General features: G+C 37.0%; 1 protein-coding gene across 4 annotated transcripts in view; it reads right to left on the bottom strand.

Moving 5' to 3' along the window:
* RUBCN (RUN and cysteine rich domain containing beclin 1 interacting protein) overlaps positions 1 to 15966 on the bottom strand; it is a 66946-nt gene that overhangs the window by 29964 nt on the left and 21016 nt on the right. For 2 of the 4 annotated variants that reach the window (XM_021715330.1, XM_021715331.1), the window contains exons 2-3: positions 9085 to 9238; positions 509 to 592 (exon numbers count right to left, since the gene is read on the bottom strand). In XM_021715330.1, coding sequence (XP_021571005.1) covers positions 509 to 592; positions 9085 to 9238 — 238 coding nt within the window. Of the gene's footprint in view, positions 1 to 508; positions 596 to 9084; positions 9239 to 15966 lie in introns of all 4 variants that reach the window. The other 2 variants (XM_008063695.1, XM_008063696.1) reach the window with 2 other exon arrangements.

Here is a 15966-nt window from a genome sequence, read left to right as displayed (position 1 = left end):
TGGAAATCAGGGGCACGGTACTATGTTGAGCTGAGAGGACAGGAGAGTAAATACTACAATGGTGGCCACTGTGAACATGTTTGGCTCCATCTGACACTAGCCTCCAGAGGCCTTGCATTGCTTTCTAACTGGTAGATCGTCTTCTTCTTGAACAGTTGTTAAAATATCAGTCCCACTTCCCCTACTTTAGGGAACCTCTTGCCACTTGCCCTGGATTTGGAATAGCTTCACCCTGGACCTATAAACTCAGATTTTTTGAAGATAACTTTTTCATCCTTTCCCCAGAGGAAATAAAGTGGCCTGGATCAATGAGTTTGCAAGCTTTTTTTTTTAAAGCAAAAAACCCTCCCCACCACAAGTCAGTCCTATAGGGATAATTTCCTTTCCTCAGTAGATAGGAAACTTGACACACTCCACCCTTTTAGCCTAGAAGATTCTTCCAAGAGAACATCAACAAATGAAGACTTATAGTTACACCCTAACAAACCAGTTCTTCTTTCATTCTTACCTTCTCCACATGAAGAGCTGAGTGGGGACTGAGCCACCGGATGTCTTTCACAAATTGCCAGTAATCAGTCTGGCGGCAGCACACCTGCTGAGTGAACGCACAGAGGGAGCAAATCACGACCATTCTGGGCAAATCAAGTTCTAGTGTTGACATCAAAGAGAGAAAAAGAGCGTAACCTTCCCTTGCCTCAACAAAGATTCTCAGCAGTAATCAAAGAAGTATATATATATGTTCACCCTTTTAAAGAACAACTGTTGAAAAGTATTTTAATTGTTCTTTTGAACAGGTAATACATGCATATGATATAGAAGGCATATAGTGAAATCTCCACTATTCTGCTTCCTAAAAGGTAATTCTTAAAACTGGTGAAGAGTTATTTGTTAAAAGCCAGAGATGGATGTCTTTAGTTCTTACTGCAAGCAAAATCAAATCAGGAAACATCCACTTTTCCATATTACCCAGGTCAGGAAAGGGTTATAAGTCAGAGAAATGCTCAGTACTAGATTAAATGGCCTCACATTGCAATAGCTCTGAACATGACAGCAAAATGTTTTATAACAACAACAACAAAAAAAAAACCTCAATTGTTATTTTTGAGAATCGTTTCTGAGACTATTAGACAAGAGTTAAAACTGAAATCTAAATAATTTTAAAAATAAGGCTTAGTGTAGTGGCTCACACCTATAAACTCAGTGCTTTGGGAGGCTGAGACAGGAGGATCACTTGAGGTCACTTCAAGACCAGCCCAGACAACCTAGCAAGACCCTGTCTCTATAAAAAATTTTAAAAATTAGCTGAGCATGGTGTATGCGTCTATAGTCCCACTACTTGGAAGGCTGAAGTGGGAGGATCGTTCAAGCCTAGGAGTTCAAAGTTGTAGTGAGCCATGATCAGGCCACTGCACTACAGCATGGGTAACAGAGTGAGACTTAAAAAATAACATTAATTAGTTTTCTAAAAGTTGAGCTAGTACAAGTATCAAGAGACAGACCAATTAAAGGAACAAAATAAACAGCCTAGATACCTGATGATATATTAAAATTTAATAGATCCAAAAAGCATCTCACAAGTCAGTAGATCTCTCACCTAGATTGGGAAAGTTGAAGTGAGAATTGAAAGTGTCAAATGTATAGGCTCTTTTTTACTATTAGAAGACCTTTAGTGTTTGGCGGCAGTGTGGCAGAGTTTCTAGTCTCTGGGTTAGTGGATATTAAGTGGCAGGAGTGGGCAGCAGTGGTATATCAACTCCATCATGTCTCCTGGTTACAGTTCTTTTAAGTGACTAGCATCTAAAATTGGTTTCCTTTCTTCAGACAAAATTTTAGACTAACTTAAGAACTTTAATAAACTACTTTCTTTAATAAGCCACTTTTCTGTTTGAAAAAAAGAGTTATTCAACAAATATATTGAGAAAATTGCCTGGTTAGAATAGATCAATTTAGGCATTCTCCTCAAATCATATATCAAAACAAATTCCAGCTGTATTAAAGAGTTAACTATGAAAAACTATTAAATTAACTTTGTAAACTATGAAATGACAAACCCTCCAAGGGAAAAAGGAAAGTAAGGATACTGAATTTCTGAACAGAAAAAAATCTTCAATGTATAAAAGCAAAAGTACAATACAAAAAGGAACTGATAGAAGGACAAATTTTAAATTTTCCTACATAAAATTAAAAAACAATTTAAAAATGTTTGGCATTTTTTAAATAGCAAAAGATATGTAAACAACGTGAACATTTACCAGTAGGGTACTGATTAAATAAATTAGGGTACACTCATGCATGTAACATTATATACACATCCACTCATGCATGTAATATTATATACAGCATATATTTTCTGAAAGAGTGGATATTCCCAATTATCCTGACCCTGGGAAAGAAGTACTCAAGTTGGGTATAGACTACTCTCTAGCAGAATATCCATTCACTTTTACTCCCACTAATTGTGTTGTGGTTTACCAAGACTCAGTTGTTTAAGTTCCCAAATCTATTTCTGTTAGTTGTACTTGTTATAACTTCACATTCAAAGTAATGATTATGCTCTTTGAGGAAATTACCATATTTATGGACGCTAGGTAGTATGCTTTGAATTAAGTCAATATAAAGATTTGATATCACATTAGGTGGAGGCAAGACACTTTTCAAAAGTTAGAAAAAAACTAAAAATTAAGATTTTGTATACATATTACAGAATTTCAAAATTGCTGGCCCTGTATAAATAAATTGAAACTGGAAATTCTATATAAAATTCTATTATGGATATAGTTTACATAAGAAAGGTGACATAGATCCATCAGTGGATCCATACTAACTGAAAAGGTTTTGACCCAATAGCCAGACTACTGAATAGATGTAAATGTATATGCTTTAAGTTAAAATAAAATGTTTGAGTTATAGATGTTATCACTACATAATTTCCCTCACTTAATCAATAGGTTAATGATTCAGATCACGATGCATAACAAGTCTTTACTAGTCCTTATCAAAAAATAATGTAGGCCAGGTATGGTGGCTCGCGCCTGTAATCTCAGCACTTTAGGAGGATAAGGCCAGATGATTGCCTGAGTCCAGGAGTTGAAGACTGGCCTGGGAAGCATGGTGAGACCATGTCTCTACAATAAATCAAAAAATTAGCTGCGTGTGGTGGCACATGTCTATAGTCCAGCTACTTGGAAGACTGAGGAGGGAGGCTCGCCTGAGCCCAGCAGGTTGAGGCTGTGGTAGCTGTGAATGTGCTGCTGCACTCCAGCCTGGGTGACAGAGTGAGGCTCTGACTCAATAAAAAAGATATAGTAGTTCACAGGTAAATAAAATGACAAATGTTTGTACACTGAAGGAAATAAGGTCATCAATAACAACAAAAATAATAGCAGATGCTGTAAGAATAAAGGCTACTCCCTAGCCATAATGAAAAGCTACAATAATTATAACTGAGTGGTAATGACATACAAATAGACAAAAAACAATATACCATAATAGAAATCTGGTTATACATTCAATGCATAGGAAATTAAATATACTCCAAGTAAATTACAGATGGAATGATTTGACTGTAAAATATTAAGCCATAAGAGTAATACCAAAAAAATGGGAAAATATTTTTAATAATCACAGAGAAGCCCTCTTTAAACATCACACAGAGCCCAAAAGTCATAAATGATTAATTTGACAATACTAAAAAGCAGATATTTTGGCAGAGTTAAAAGTATAAGGCTAGACTAGGAAAAAAATATTTGCAATTCCAATTACAAAGAATCCATTCCCTGTATAAATGAACAGCTTCTACAAATGAGTAGGAAAAGACTAACAATCTAAAGAAAATGAGAATAAAGTTGAAAAAGGTTCACAGAGAAAAAATTTAATGACTTTTATAAACATCTTTTCATGTTAAGAGAAATGTAACTTTTAACCTATCATATTGGTAAAGTTCAAGATGTTTAATAACACTGTATTGGGAAGGGTATGGGGAAGCAGATACTCATATATTGCTGGTGAAGGTATAAATATATATAACTTCCTGGAGGGCTTGGCAATAGCTACCAAAATTCAAATGCACATACCCTTTAGCCTAAGAATTCTAGGAACTTATCCCTTGGTATAGGGCAAAATCATCTATATAATAAGCACTGTTACTAATAGCAAATGATTGGAAACAGTCTAAACATTCACTCATCAGGGGACTGGCTAAATAAATTATGGTATACACATACAATGGAATATTATAAAATGAAGCTACAAAAAGAATTGAAGAAGTACTTTTTGTAATGATTTGGGATGGACAACAAGACGTATCAAGTGAAAAAGGCAAAGTGCAGCATATTGATTATAGTATACTTTTATTTATATAAAAAAGCAAGTGTACCCAAGAAAATTATTCACACTTGCTATTATAAGCATAAAAATTCTCTGGCAGGAAATTAGTAAATAGTAGTTACCTATGGGATCAGCAGGAAACAAGACTTTTCACTGTATATAATTTTATTCCTTTTGAGTTTTTAACCATATAAAATATACTGTCTAATAAAAAAATTAAATATGTTTAAAGCAAGTTAAAGAGTGATATGTATTGTACAATATTAATATTTTAAAAAACACATACTTAGAAAAAAAGTATGAAAAATTCTACCAAAATGTTAGAGTGGTTGTTAGTGCTTGGTGTAGAGATTATAGGTGATATTTATATTCTTTTAAAGCTTTTTTGTCATTTTCTGAACTTTCAACAAATAAAATATATTACTTATATAGTCAAGGAAAAAAACACAGAGGTCTTTTTTGTTATTACTGTTATTTTTTTAAATGGGCTACCTATGTCACCAAAACTGATTTCTTCTTGATGGTGGAGAAAAGGGGAATACTTACACTTCTATTTAGCTGAACAATACCAGCTGAATATGGGAATTGTCTTCACATTTCTAAGCAGGAGAAAAGAGGTCATCAAATATGCCTTGTCTTACAGAAGGACTAAATGGTAGCCCAAACGCAGGCTGTCAAGGAAAATGAGATCCCTCTAAGAATATGGTCATGATGTTACCGCTTTCCTAAGGCCCTGAATGATTTTTTAAAAATGCAACTCACATTCCATAACACATTCTTTTGAAAGCACAGAGGAGGTATGACCAGCATGAATCATTGTATCCCTCCTCCCCCCACAAGGGCACAACACCCAAAATAGCTTCCTGATGACGCAGCAGCCTGAGACCTTTGAAAGCCTTAATCTTTAGGGAGGAAATGTGAGGGGAAACAAGTTTTTGACACAGACTTTAATTCTTAGATCTTTACAAGGCAGAACAGAGCAGCAATGAAACTGGCATGAATTTTTTGTTTTTGATTCTTCCCACCAGAGCCTGTGGTTGCTAAGTGTGTGTGTGCATGTATGTGTGTGTGCGTGCATCAGACAGATTTGCCTGGTTTGCTCTGCTTCCGCTTACACTGTTGCTGTTTTGCAGGTGACCATATGCTTTGATATTTTTCATTCTGATGATCAGATACTTACACAGATATTATCACTTTTAATAACTATAACAGGGCAGGCACGGTGGCTCATGCCTGTATCCAGCACTTTAGGAGGCGGAGCTGGGAAGATCTCTTGAGCCCAGGAGAATGAGACCAGTCTGGGCAACGTAACAAGACTCCGTCTCTATTAAAAACAATCAGGCCAGGTGCAGTGGCTCATGGCTGTAATCTCAATGCTTTGGGATGCTGAAGCAAGAGGATTGTGTGAGTCCAGGAGTTCAAGACCAGCTTAGGCAACGTAATGAGACCTTGTCTCTACAAAAAATTCCAAAAATTAGCTGGGCATGGTGATGTACACCTGTAGTCCCAGCTACTTGGGAGGATGAGGTGGAGGGATGATCACCCATGCCCAGGAGGTCATGTCACTGTACTCCAGCTTGGGTGACAGAGTGAGACTCTTGACCAAAAAAAAAAAATCTGTAAGTATAACAAACTATATTAATAATGTTCTGCATTAACCAAGCAGCTTTCACTTGAGAATTTCATTGAGTTTACTTACATTTCTCTTTCAGGCACAGGTAGTGAAACTGTCTTGTAATATGGTAAAGGGATCACTCTAGATGACAGTACAATATTAGTAATAGGGTCAAGAAAAGAACCCATTTGCTATTAGGACACAAGTACTTGAACTACTAAATGGCAGAACCATGAATCTGGTAGCTATTTTGGTCATCAGCCTGGGAAACTTGCATTGAGTTTTTGTAAAACATGTTGGCATGATTCCCAAGTTTCTGGCTTGGGAGACTGAGTAGATCAATACCACAAATTAGTGTTAAAAATAGAAGAAGAAAGGGCTATCTTAGTTGTTCTTGGGCCCAAAGAAAGATAGCCAGATAATAATGTAGAGGAGACAACTAGTCTTCTGGATATAGAGTTCAGCAGAGATATTTGGGTGGGGCTCATCAATGTGTTGGTGACAGTTCACGCAACACAACTAGATGAGATTGCTTCAGGAAAATATTCAGAGTAAGAAAAGATAAGGAAATACAGCATCACTCCATTTTTTACAAAATTCCAAGAGAAAAAAATTCCAGGGAAAGAAACTGAGGAGTGGTCACAGAGGTAGGCTAATGTCTCTGACATCAGAAGATAATGTCATAAAAGTCAAGCGACATATGGTGATGGTCAACAGTGTTGAACATAAGATAATATTCAAAGGAGAAATGTTCATTGGCTTTGGTAACACAGATGTCATTTTACTTAAATTGCAGTGCAAGATCACCAGTGGTAAGGTGGGTCAACTTATTTGTTTTGCAAATTCCAGTGCTCATAATTCTTTTTTCTCATAGGACTACATGTAACTGGAAACTAAAAAAAAAAAAAAAAAAAAGGCATATTTATTACTTACTTATTTATTTATTTTTGAGTTGGAGTCTCACTCCGTGGCCCAGGCTGGAGTGCAGTGGCACACTCACGGCACCCCGGTGTCAACCTGCTGGGCTCCGGTGATCCTTCTGCCTCAGTCTTCCAAGTAGCCAGAACTACAGGCACATGCTACCATGCCCGGCTAATTTTTTTTTTTTTTTTTTTATTGTAAAGACAAGGTCTTGCCAAGTTTTCCGGGCTGGTCTCGAACCTGTGAGCTCAGGCAATCCTCTCATGTTGGCCTCCCAAAGTGCTGGGATTACAGGCTGAGCCACCGAGCCCGGTCTTATTAATTACTTCTTATGTGCCACAAATGGTGCTAGACAAATCTGTACGCTATTTCATTTAACTTTTCCATTAAGACTTAATTACTACTATCTTAATTTATGAGAAGGTGACTATAGTGATATTCAGCAGTGAGGTATGTAGTACTTTTTCTAGGATAAGTTCACAAACTTAATTGTCACACCACATACTACTTGCACTTTTACTGGTGAGGAAGCTAAAGCACAAAGAGGTTAAGTATCTTGTCCAAGGTTACAAGCTAGTATATGAAAGAGTGGAAATTTGAACCCAGGTAGTCTGGCTCTACTCTAAGCCACCAACTATTAACTACTCATGTTAATCCTCCTCTCTTCTTTTTACCTCAGTTCTTCACTATCATTCCTAAAACTGCTGGAGTTTTCACATGTATCTTGAGGAGGAATTCTCATTACCCCTAAAAGGAAAGTACATAATTCTTTCTTACTGAAACTAATTTGAAGTAAAGATACTAATAACAAAAGTCTAAATTTAGGTGACAAGATGAAAATTCTAATTCAAAAAAGAATCAGAGGAAGAATTGACAGTTTTGTATCAGGAAAGAAACATTAATTCTAACTACACCAATTTCATCACATTATTTATCACTGGAACAAACTGACTACTAAGGCAAAAGGATTTCCCAAAGGAAATTACATTTACTGTAATTTTTAATAAGCACATGGAGTAAAAACATTTCCTCAATGAAAGTGAGAGACTAATTAAATATTTCTGTCTTGGTTGTTTTATTCCTTTATTCTACCTACATCTGACAAAACAGTATGGTTTTAAACCAAAATTAAAATTCAGAAGAAAAAGCTGCCTGACAGTTATTGGCTAAAAATGTCCACGTCCTAATTCCTAGAATCTGCAACTGTTACCTTTTATGGCAAAAGGGACTTTGCAGATGTGATGAAGAATCTTAGAAGATGGGGAGATTATCCTGGGTTATCCAAGGAGGCCCAGTGTAATTACAGGGATCCTTTTAGGAGGAAGGCAGGAGAAATTACAAGAAGGGAAGGTGATGTGAAAGCAGAGAGAGTTTTAAAGATGCTATACTGCTGGCTTTCATGATGGAGGAAGTGGCCAAGAGACAAAGAATACAAGGGATGCAAGTTCAAGAAGCTGGAAAAGGTAAGAAAATAAATGCTCCCCTAGAGTCTTCAGAGAGAGTATAGCTCCAAAGACACCTTGGTTTCAGCCTAGTGAAACTCATTTCAAAATTCTGAGCTCAAGGACTGGATATTAATAAATTTATGGTGTTTTAAGCCATTAAGTTTATAGTCATTTGCAACAACAATAAGAAACTAATAAACTGATCTAACATCTTTTTGGGTTTTTTTTGTTTGTTTGTTTTGTTTTGAGTTGGAGTCACTCTGTCACCCAGACTGGAGTGGAGTGGCCGCTTCCGGCCACCGCAGCCTCAACCTGCTGGGCTCCGGCGATCCTTCCGCCTCAGCCTTCCGAGTAGCTGGAATTACAGGCATGTGCTACCATGCCCGGCTGATTATTTTGATTTTTTTTTTTTATTGTAGAGACGAGTTCTCGCCAAGTTGCCCAGGCGGGTCTCGAACCCGTGGGCTCAGGCAATCCACTCACCTCAGCCTCCCAAAGGCGCGGGATTACAGGCTGAGCCACCGAGCCCAGCTGATCTAACATCTTATTGCTGATTTGCTTTCCTACCCAGAGCTTACTACTCATCCCATTAACATCTATGGTACATCAGACACTAAGTGAAATGTTCTGGATATAAAAAAAAAAAAGAAAGAATGTATGAAATCACAGCTCTCAAGGGCTTATAGACTATTGGCCTTCATCATCTCCCTGCCAGCCAACTTAGTGCAACTGTTTCTTTCTAATAAGCGATTCAGCCACTCTGGCAATTCGGCATACCTGGTCATGGATAAGCCCATGATAGAGGATGCTCTGCATGTCCCTGCAAAGCCGTTCCAGGCCACCATACTTGGACCAGACGTTAGGGTTGTTGGTTGACACCAAACCCTCCACAGTTGTCTTCAAATTCCCCAGCAACTGCCAGTGCTCCCTCCTGCAAGGGCATCAATTATACCAAAGGTTAGTTAACTCTGTTATACCTGATCCTGATAGTATCAAAGAAAGTCTAATCCAAGGATCCTCCTGACCTACAACCTAACATTCTCCCCGCTATTAATTTCTTAATTGAGCATAAGACTCAACTCTGAGAGGATTAAAGCTGTAAAGAACACTAAGATAAAAACTAAAAACAAAAAAACTCACATAATATGTAACAGGCATGTTATGCTTTGATTTTCATCTACTATCTCGTTCAGTTCTCACATAAGTAGTCTATCATCCTATGTTTATAGGAGTATGACCTGTTATCCATTTCTGAACAATGATAGTATATGTGCAATATATAAAAAGATGGGCGCGGGATCAGAAATCTTTGCTCAGAAATCTTTTGCCAAAAAAAAAAAGTTAAAAAAACCTACTGTTTATTTACTATATTTCTAAGCACTAACTACAGCTAAATGAAGAACAGAAAATGCTTTCAATATACATACAAATATTATGGACAAAAATACAAATTGCTCATGATTTTTAAGCTAAAATTAAGACAAAAATGTTTTAAGTTTGCACTAAGCCACTTTGGGACATGCTCCCAAACCAGCCAGCTATTGGCTCATTCTCCTAGTCTATTTGAAATACTTGAATGGAAAACTATGAAAACTGCTGCCCTAGATAATCTTCAAGCTTCCTCTTAAAACCCCAGCACTTTCTCAATGCAACTTCTAACCCAATAAAAACTTAACATCAACTGCAACCGAATGAAAAGAGCTGGAGGGACTGAATCAAACTGGATAAGGAAAACAGGAGGAGATGAAGTGTTAAACTCCTCCTCTTGGGCCCCCAGCTGTCACCTTGCAATCTTTACCTTGCTCTTTCATTTCTTAGTAGAATACTACTCTTTCCTCTTTCAGGACAATCATGGGAATGGCAATGATGTCTTCAGGAAACTTTCACCATAACTATATTATATCATTTAAATAGCCATGAGGGTGGGAGGACGCTGAATTAAGATACTTTTTAATACTGTCAGTACTCAAAATTAATCTTTTTGGAAGCTAGATATGGTATAGGAGTGTCATCTAAAAAGGGAAGGCTAGATGGAGCTCCCTCTGGTCTTATGCTCTTGAAGGCTTGTGACCAAGGATTCATTCACATTGGGAGACTCCAAGTTTTCTTAACCTTATGCCATTAAGTATTTCGGTCATCAGACTTCCCTTACTGTTTCTGAGAAATATCTCAAGGTAACTAAAAGGCACACAGGACTGAGGTGGTTACTTAAATGCCATTTATTGTTACACTGTGAGAAAGTGACTGCCACCTTTTGCTCAGTGACTCTGACTGCCACCTTTTGCTCAGTGACTCTGTATCTCCTATGTTTCCTCCTCAGGGTTAACTAACCTCTGGTTTCCTACTGACACAGTTTTTACATTTCAATAGGCTACAATCAAGTCTTACAGGCCTGAGAACCAGTCTGACTCATCGGGTGACTCTGCATATTTGTGTTCTGATTCACTCTACTTATCTTACATCAACTGTCAAAGAACATCATGATAAATCCCAAAAGCAGAAATTAAGCACCTTATCATCCTACAGCTTTCATTCCAGTATTATACAAAGAGCACTGAAATCCTAGAAACTTGGAGCAGTCAGACCTACTAATAATTTCCTCTGGACAAAACTAAAGAATTTCCTCACAATGAAGTGTCCCTGAAATACCAAAGCTACAAAAGAATGTGGCTTTTATTCTAAAATACACCAAACAATCTATATTTGGTATATGCTCATGCAGAAGAAAAGTAAACTTTTAAAAAATTTTCATTTATATAACTAGTCTAATTAGTGTCTTCATCTTCAAAAAAAAATTTATGACACATAATTGTACATATTTAGAGTGCACAATGTGATATTTCAGTACATGTATATACATTGTGTAATGATCATAACAGGGTAAGTGGTGTATCCATCACCTTAAACAATTATCATTTTTTTGTGATGAAAACATTCAAAAACTTCTCTTCCAGCTAATTTGAAATATACAATACACTGTTGTTAAATCTAGTCATCTAGTCATCCTACTATGCAACAGAACACCAGAACTTATTCCTTCTAACTAACTGTGACTTTGTACCTGCTGACCAATCTCTCTCCATCCTCCTCTTCTTCCTACCCTTCCAATCCTCAGGCAACACCGTCCCACTCTCTACTCCCATGAGAACAACTTAGTAGATTTCACACAAATTATATACAATATTTGTCTTTTCTATGCCTGGTTTATTTCACTTGATATCCTCCAGGTTGATTCATGCTGCCACAAATGAAAGGATCTCATTTGTTCTTAAGATTGAATAGTATTTCACTTGCCCATTTTCTTTGGCCATTTATTCATTGATGGACAAGTAAGTTGATTCCACATCTTGGCTATTGTGAACAGTACTGTAATAAACATAGGAATGCAGGTATCTCCTTGACATGCTGATTTCATTTCCTTTGGCTATATACTCAATAGTGAGATTGCTGGATCATATGGTAGTTCTATTTTTTTTTTTTTGAGTTGGAGTCTCTGTCGCCCAGACTGGAGTGCAGCGGCCGCTCCCGGCCACCACAGCCTCGACCTGCTGGACTCTGGTGATCCTTCCACCTCAGCCTTCCAAGTAGCCGGAATTACAGGCGCGCGCTACCATGCCCGGCTAATTTTTTAATTTTATTGTAGAGATGAGGTCTCACCTGCCCTGGCGAGTCTCAAACCCACGGGTTCAGGCAATCCACTCACCTCAACCTCCCAAAGCCGCGGGATTACAGCCCGGCTGATAGTTCTATTTTTAAGGAACCTTCAAACTGTTTTCCATAATGGCTGTACTAATTTACATTACCAATAGCAGTATAAGGGTTCCCTTTCTCCACACATCCTCGCCAACACTTGCTATCATCTGACTTTTTTTTTTGGATGAGCTGCTGTTTGCTAGTATTATTTTGTTGAGAATTTTTGCATGCATGTTTTACAGCATGGGCTGTAGTTTTCACTTTTTGTCATATCCTTGTCTGCTTGGTAACAGAGTAATGCTAGCCTCATAAAATGAGTTCAGAAGAATTCCCTCCCCTTCAACTTTTTGGAATAATGTGAAAATAACTCATATTAGATCTTTAAATGCTTGGAAGAATTCAGAAATAAAGTCATCTGGTCCTGAGCTTTTCTTTGATGGGAGATATTATTGATTCATTATGGTCTGTTCAGGTTTTCTACTTTTTAATGATTCAAACTTGGTAAGTTGTGTGTGTCTAAGGAACTTATTCATTTCTCCTAGGTTTTCCAGTTTGTTGGCATACAGTTGTTCACTATATTTTCTAAGGATTCTTTGTATTTCTGTGGTGTCAGTTGTAATATTTCCATTTTGTCTCTAAGTTTATTTCTTTGAATCTTCTCTCTTTTATTCTTAGTTAGCCTAGCTAAAAGTTTGTCAATTTTATCTTTTCAAAAAAACAACTCTTCATTTTGTTCATCTTTTGCATTTTTTTTCAGTTTCCATTTCATTTTTTTAATCCAATCTTTACTATTCCTCTCCTTCTACTAATTCTCGATTTAGTTTTTCCTTGTTTACTAGCTTCTTGCGATACAACATTAGGTTGTTTCCTCGAGATCTTTCTACTTTTTTGACGTAGATGTTAATTGTTACAAACTTTCCACTTAGTACTTATTTTGCTATATTCTATTGGTTTTGGTATGTTGTGTTTCCATTATCATCTGTCTCAAGAAATTTTCTAGGCTGGGCACAGTGGTTCATGCTTATATATTGCATAAGCAATAGTGCTTTGGGAGGCCTAGGTGGGGGGATTGCTTGAGGCCAGGAGTTCAAAACCAGCCTGAGTAACATAACAAGAACACCTTTTTACAAAAAGTTTAAAAATTAGCTGGGCATGGTGGCATATGCCTATAGTCCTAGCTACTCAGGAAGCTGAGGCAAGAGGACTGCTTGAGCCTAGGAGTTCTAGGTTAGAATGAGCTGTGTTTAAACCACGGTACGCCAACCTAGGTGACAGAGAGTGACCCTGTCTCTTTAAAAAAGGAAGAAAGGAAGGAAGTAAGGGAGGGATGGAGGGAGGGAATTTTCTAATTTGCTTTTTAAACTCTTCATTGACCCAATGGTTATTCAGGAGCATGTTGTTTCATTTCCACATATTTGTATCATTTCCTAAATTATTCTCATTATTGAATTATAGTTTTATTACATTGTAACTGGAAAAGATACTTAATATGAGTTTCATTTTTTAAAATTTATTGAGATTTGTTTTGTAGCCTATCATATGACCTATCATGGAGAATGTTCCATGTACTGTTGAGAAGCATGTGCATCCTGCAGCTGTTGAGTAGAATGTTCTATAGATGTCTGCTAGGTCCATTTGTTCTAGGGTATAGTTTAACTCTGCTGTTTTCTTTGTTAATTTTCTTTCTGGATGATCTGTCCATTGCTGAAAGTGGAATAGGAAAGTCCTCTACTATTACAGTAATAGAGTCTATCTCTCTCTCTAGGTCTATTAAACTTTCTTTATATATTTAGGTACTCCAATGTTAGATGCATATATATTTAGAACTGTTATATCCTCTTATTGAACTGACCCTTTTGTCATTATATAATGGCCACGTCTCTTTTTACAGCTTTTGATTTGAAGTTTATTTTATCTAAGTATAGCTATTCCTGCTCTCTTTTGGTTTCCATTTGCATGGACTATCTTTTCCCATGCCTTCACTTTCAATCTATGCATGTCCTTACTGGTGAAGTGAGTCTCTTGAAAGCAGCGTATAGCGGCCTTGTTTGTTTGTTTTTCTTTATACACCCATCTGGTCACTCTAAGTCTTTTAAGTGGATAATTTAAGTCATTTACATTTAAGGTAAAATGATCAGGAATTAAGGTTTTTACTATTGCCATTTTGTTATGTGTTTTCTAGTGTTTTGTAGTTCTTTTCTTCCTTTCTCCCTCTCTTACATTCTTCCTTTAAGGTAGGTGATTTTATATAGTGGTGTGTTTTGATTCCTTGCTTTTCATTTTTGGTGTATCATAGGTTTTTGCTGTGTGGGTCACCATGAGGTTTAAAAAAACATCTTGCAGTTATAATAAATTATTTTAAGTCGACAGCCACTTAAGTTTTTTCATAAAGATATGAAAATAAACAAATAAACATCTATCTCTTATAGTGTCTTCATCTTTCTAGGATCCTTTACCCTAATGATGTAATTATCATAATCAGAAAGTTGAAATACTTAAATTTAATTGAAGCCCACACACAGTGGTTGGATTAAACCATTCATGTCTAAATCTTAGATTCTAGTCAATAGATCACCGTGGAGAAATAAAATACCCTTTCCCTATTCTTTAACTACATTTTCAGCAGTTAAGATCAGTTTTTCCTAGGTTAAACTTATTTGGTAATAATTATTTGGATGGGTCATTGCTTTGTTAAACTCGGTGTCACCATGTGGCTCTTTGAGCTATGGTCGCCATGTTTTCTTAGCTTTGGCCCCCTCCCCTACCATGGGAGGTGAATCTCTTTCTCTCTCTCTCTCTCTAATTTACTCTCTAAATTACATTTGCTTGAAAAAAAAAGTATTATTATTTGGATGGTATCACCCTATATTCACATATAGCCTTTATCTGGGTTCCCTCAAGGTCTCTGAAATACATTAGGTTCAAAGGAGCTCTTGGCAGAGTCACTTCAGCAAGTTCATAGACTGCTCTCCTTTAATCACCATAAATTAAAAGCACATCTTTCTAAATGTCTCACTCTATCCCAAGAAGAAACCAGGCCTAAATGGCAAGGGAGAGAATAACCCATCTCCACTTGAATCATTTTCATCAACTCACAGTAAAGCCAATCTCAGAGGAAAGTCCCACTTATTTTCTTCTGGGAGGATTTTGACCACATTCCTCCTTTTTTAAAGAGGAATAGAAATTAGTGACTCATAAATAAGTATATCTGAGAAAAAACAGTTTCCTAAATGCCAACGCAATCTTAAACTTGCCATATTATAAGAGATAGCACTCAAGATTAAAACAAAAAAGATGGCCAGACGTGGTGGCTCAAGCCTGTAATTCCAGCACTTTGGGAGCCCGAGGTGAGAGTATTGCCTGAGCCTGTGGGTTCGCGACCAGCCTGGGCAACACAGTGAGACCTCGTCTCTATGATAAATCAAAAAATTAACCGGGCGCGGTGGCGCATGCCTGTAGTTCCAGCTACTTGGAAGGCTGAGGCAGAAGGATCGCCTGAGCTCGGCAGGTCAACACTGGAGTGGCTGTGAGCATGCCACTGCACTCCACCCTGGGCAACAGAGTGAGACTCCTACTTAAAAACAAAAATAAGCAACTATTTTTTAAAAGGATTATACTGTATAACTAACATATAACCAAAATATAATTAATTACTAGAAATAAGTGAAATATATGATAAATAATGAATGAGTGAAAGTACTATGCAATTGTAAAGTGAAATTCAATGTAAAAAATACGTGTTGGCATATCTTTAATCCCCAAGTGTTCTTTTTAGTGGTAAAAAGTAACAGCTTCAGTTTATTGACATATCCCTTCTAGTGTTCTATTTAGCTGGAACAGGTCATGATATCATTGCCTGAGATCATAGCTGAAAGTTAGGCTGTCCCAAGTCAGGTAATGACTTGATCCCTGAAGTGGAGGAAAAGAGGTATGATATCCATATGATGGAATATCATAAAAGAATTA

The sequence above is a fragment of the Carlito syrichta genome, unplaced genomic scaffold (assembly GCF_000164805.1).
Source record: "Carlito syrichta isolate Samal-C Ts95f unplaced genomic scaffold, Tarsius_syrichta-2.0.1 Scaffold306997, whole genome shotgun sequence".
Classification (NCBI taxonomy): domain Eukaryota; kingdom Metazoa; phylum Chordata; class Mammalia; order Primates; family Tarsiidae; genus Carlito; species Carlito syrichta.
Note: the sequence above shows the minus strand (reverse complement) of the source record. Positions and strands in the feature narration are given on the sequence as shown.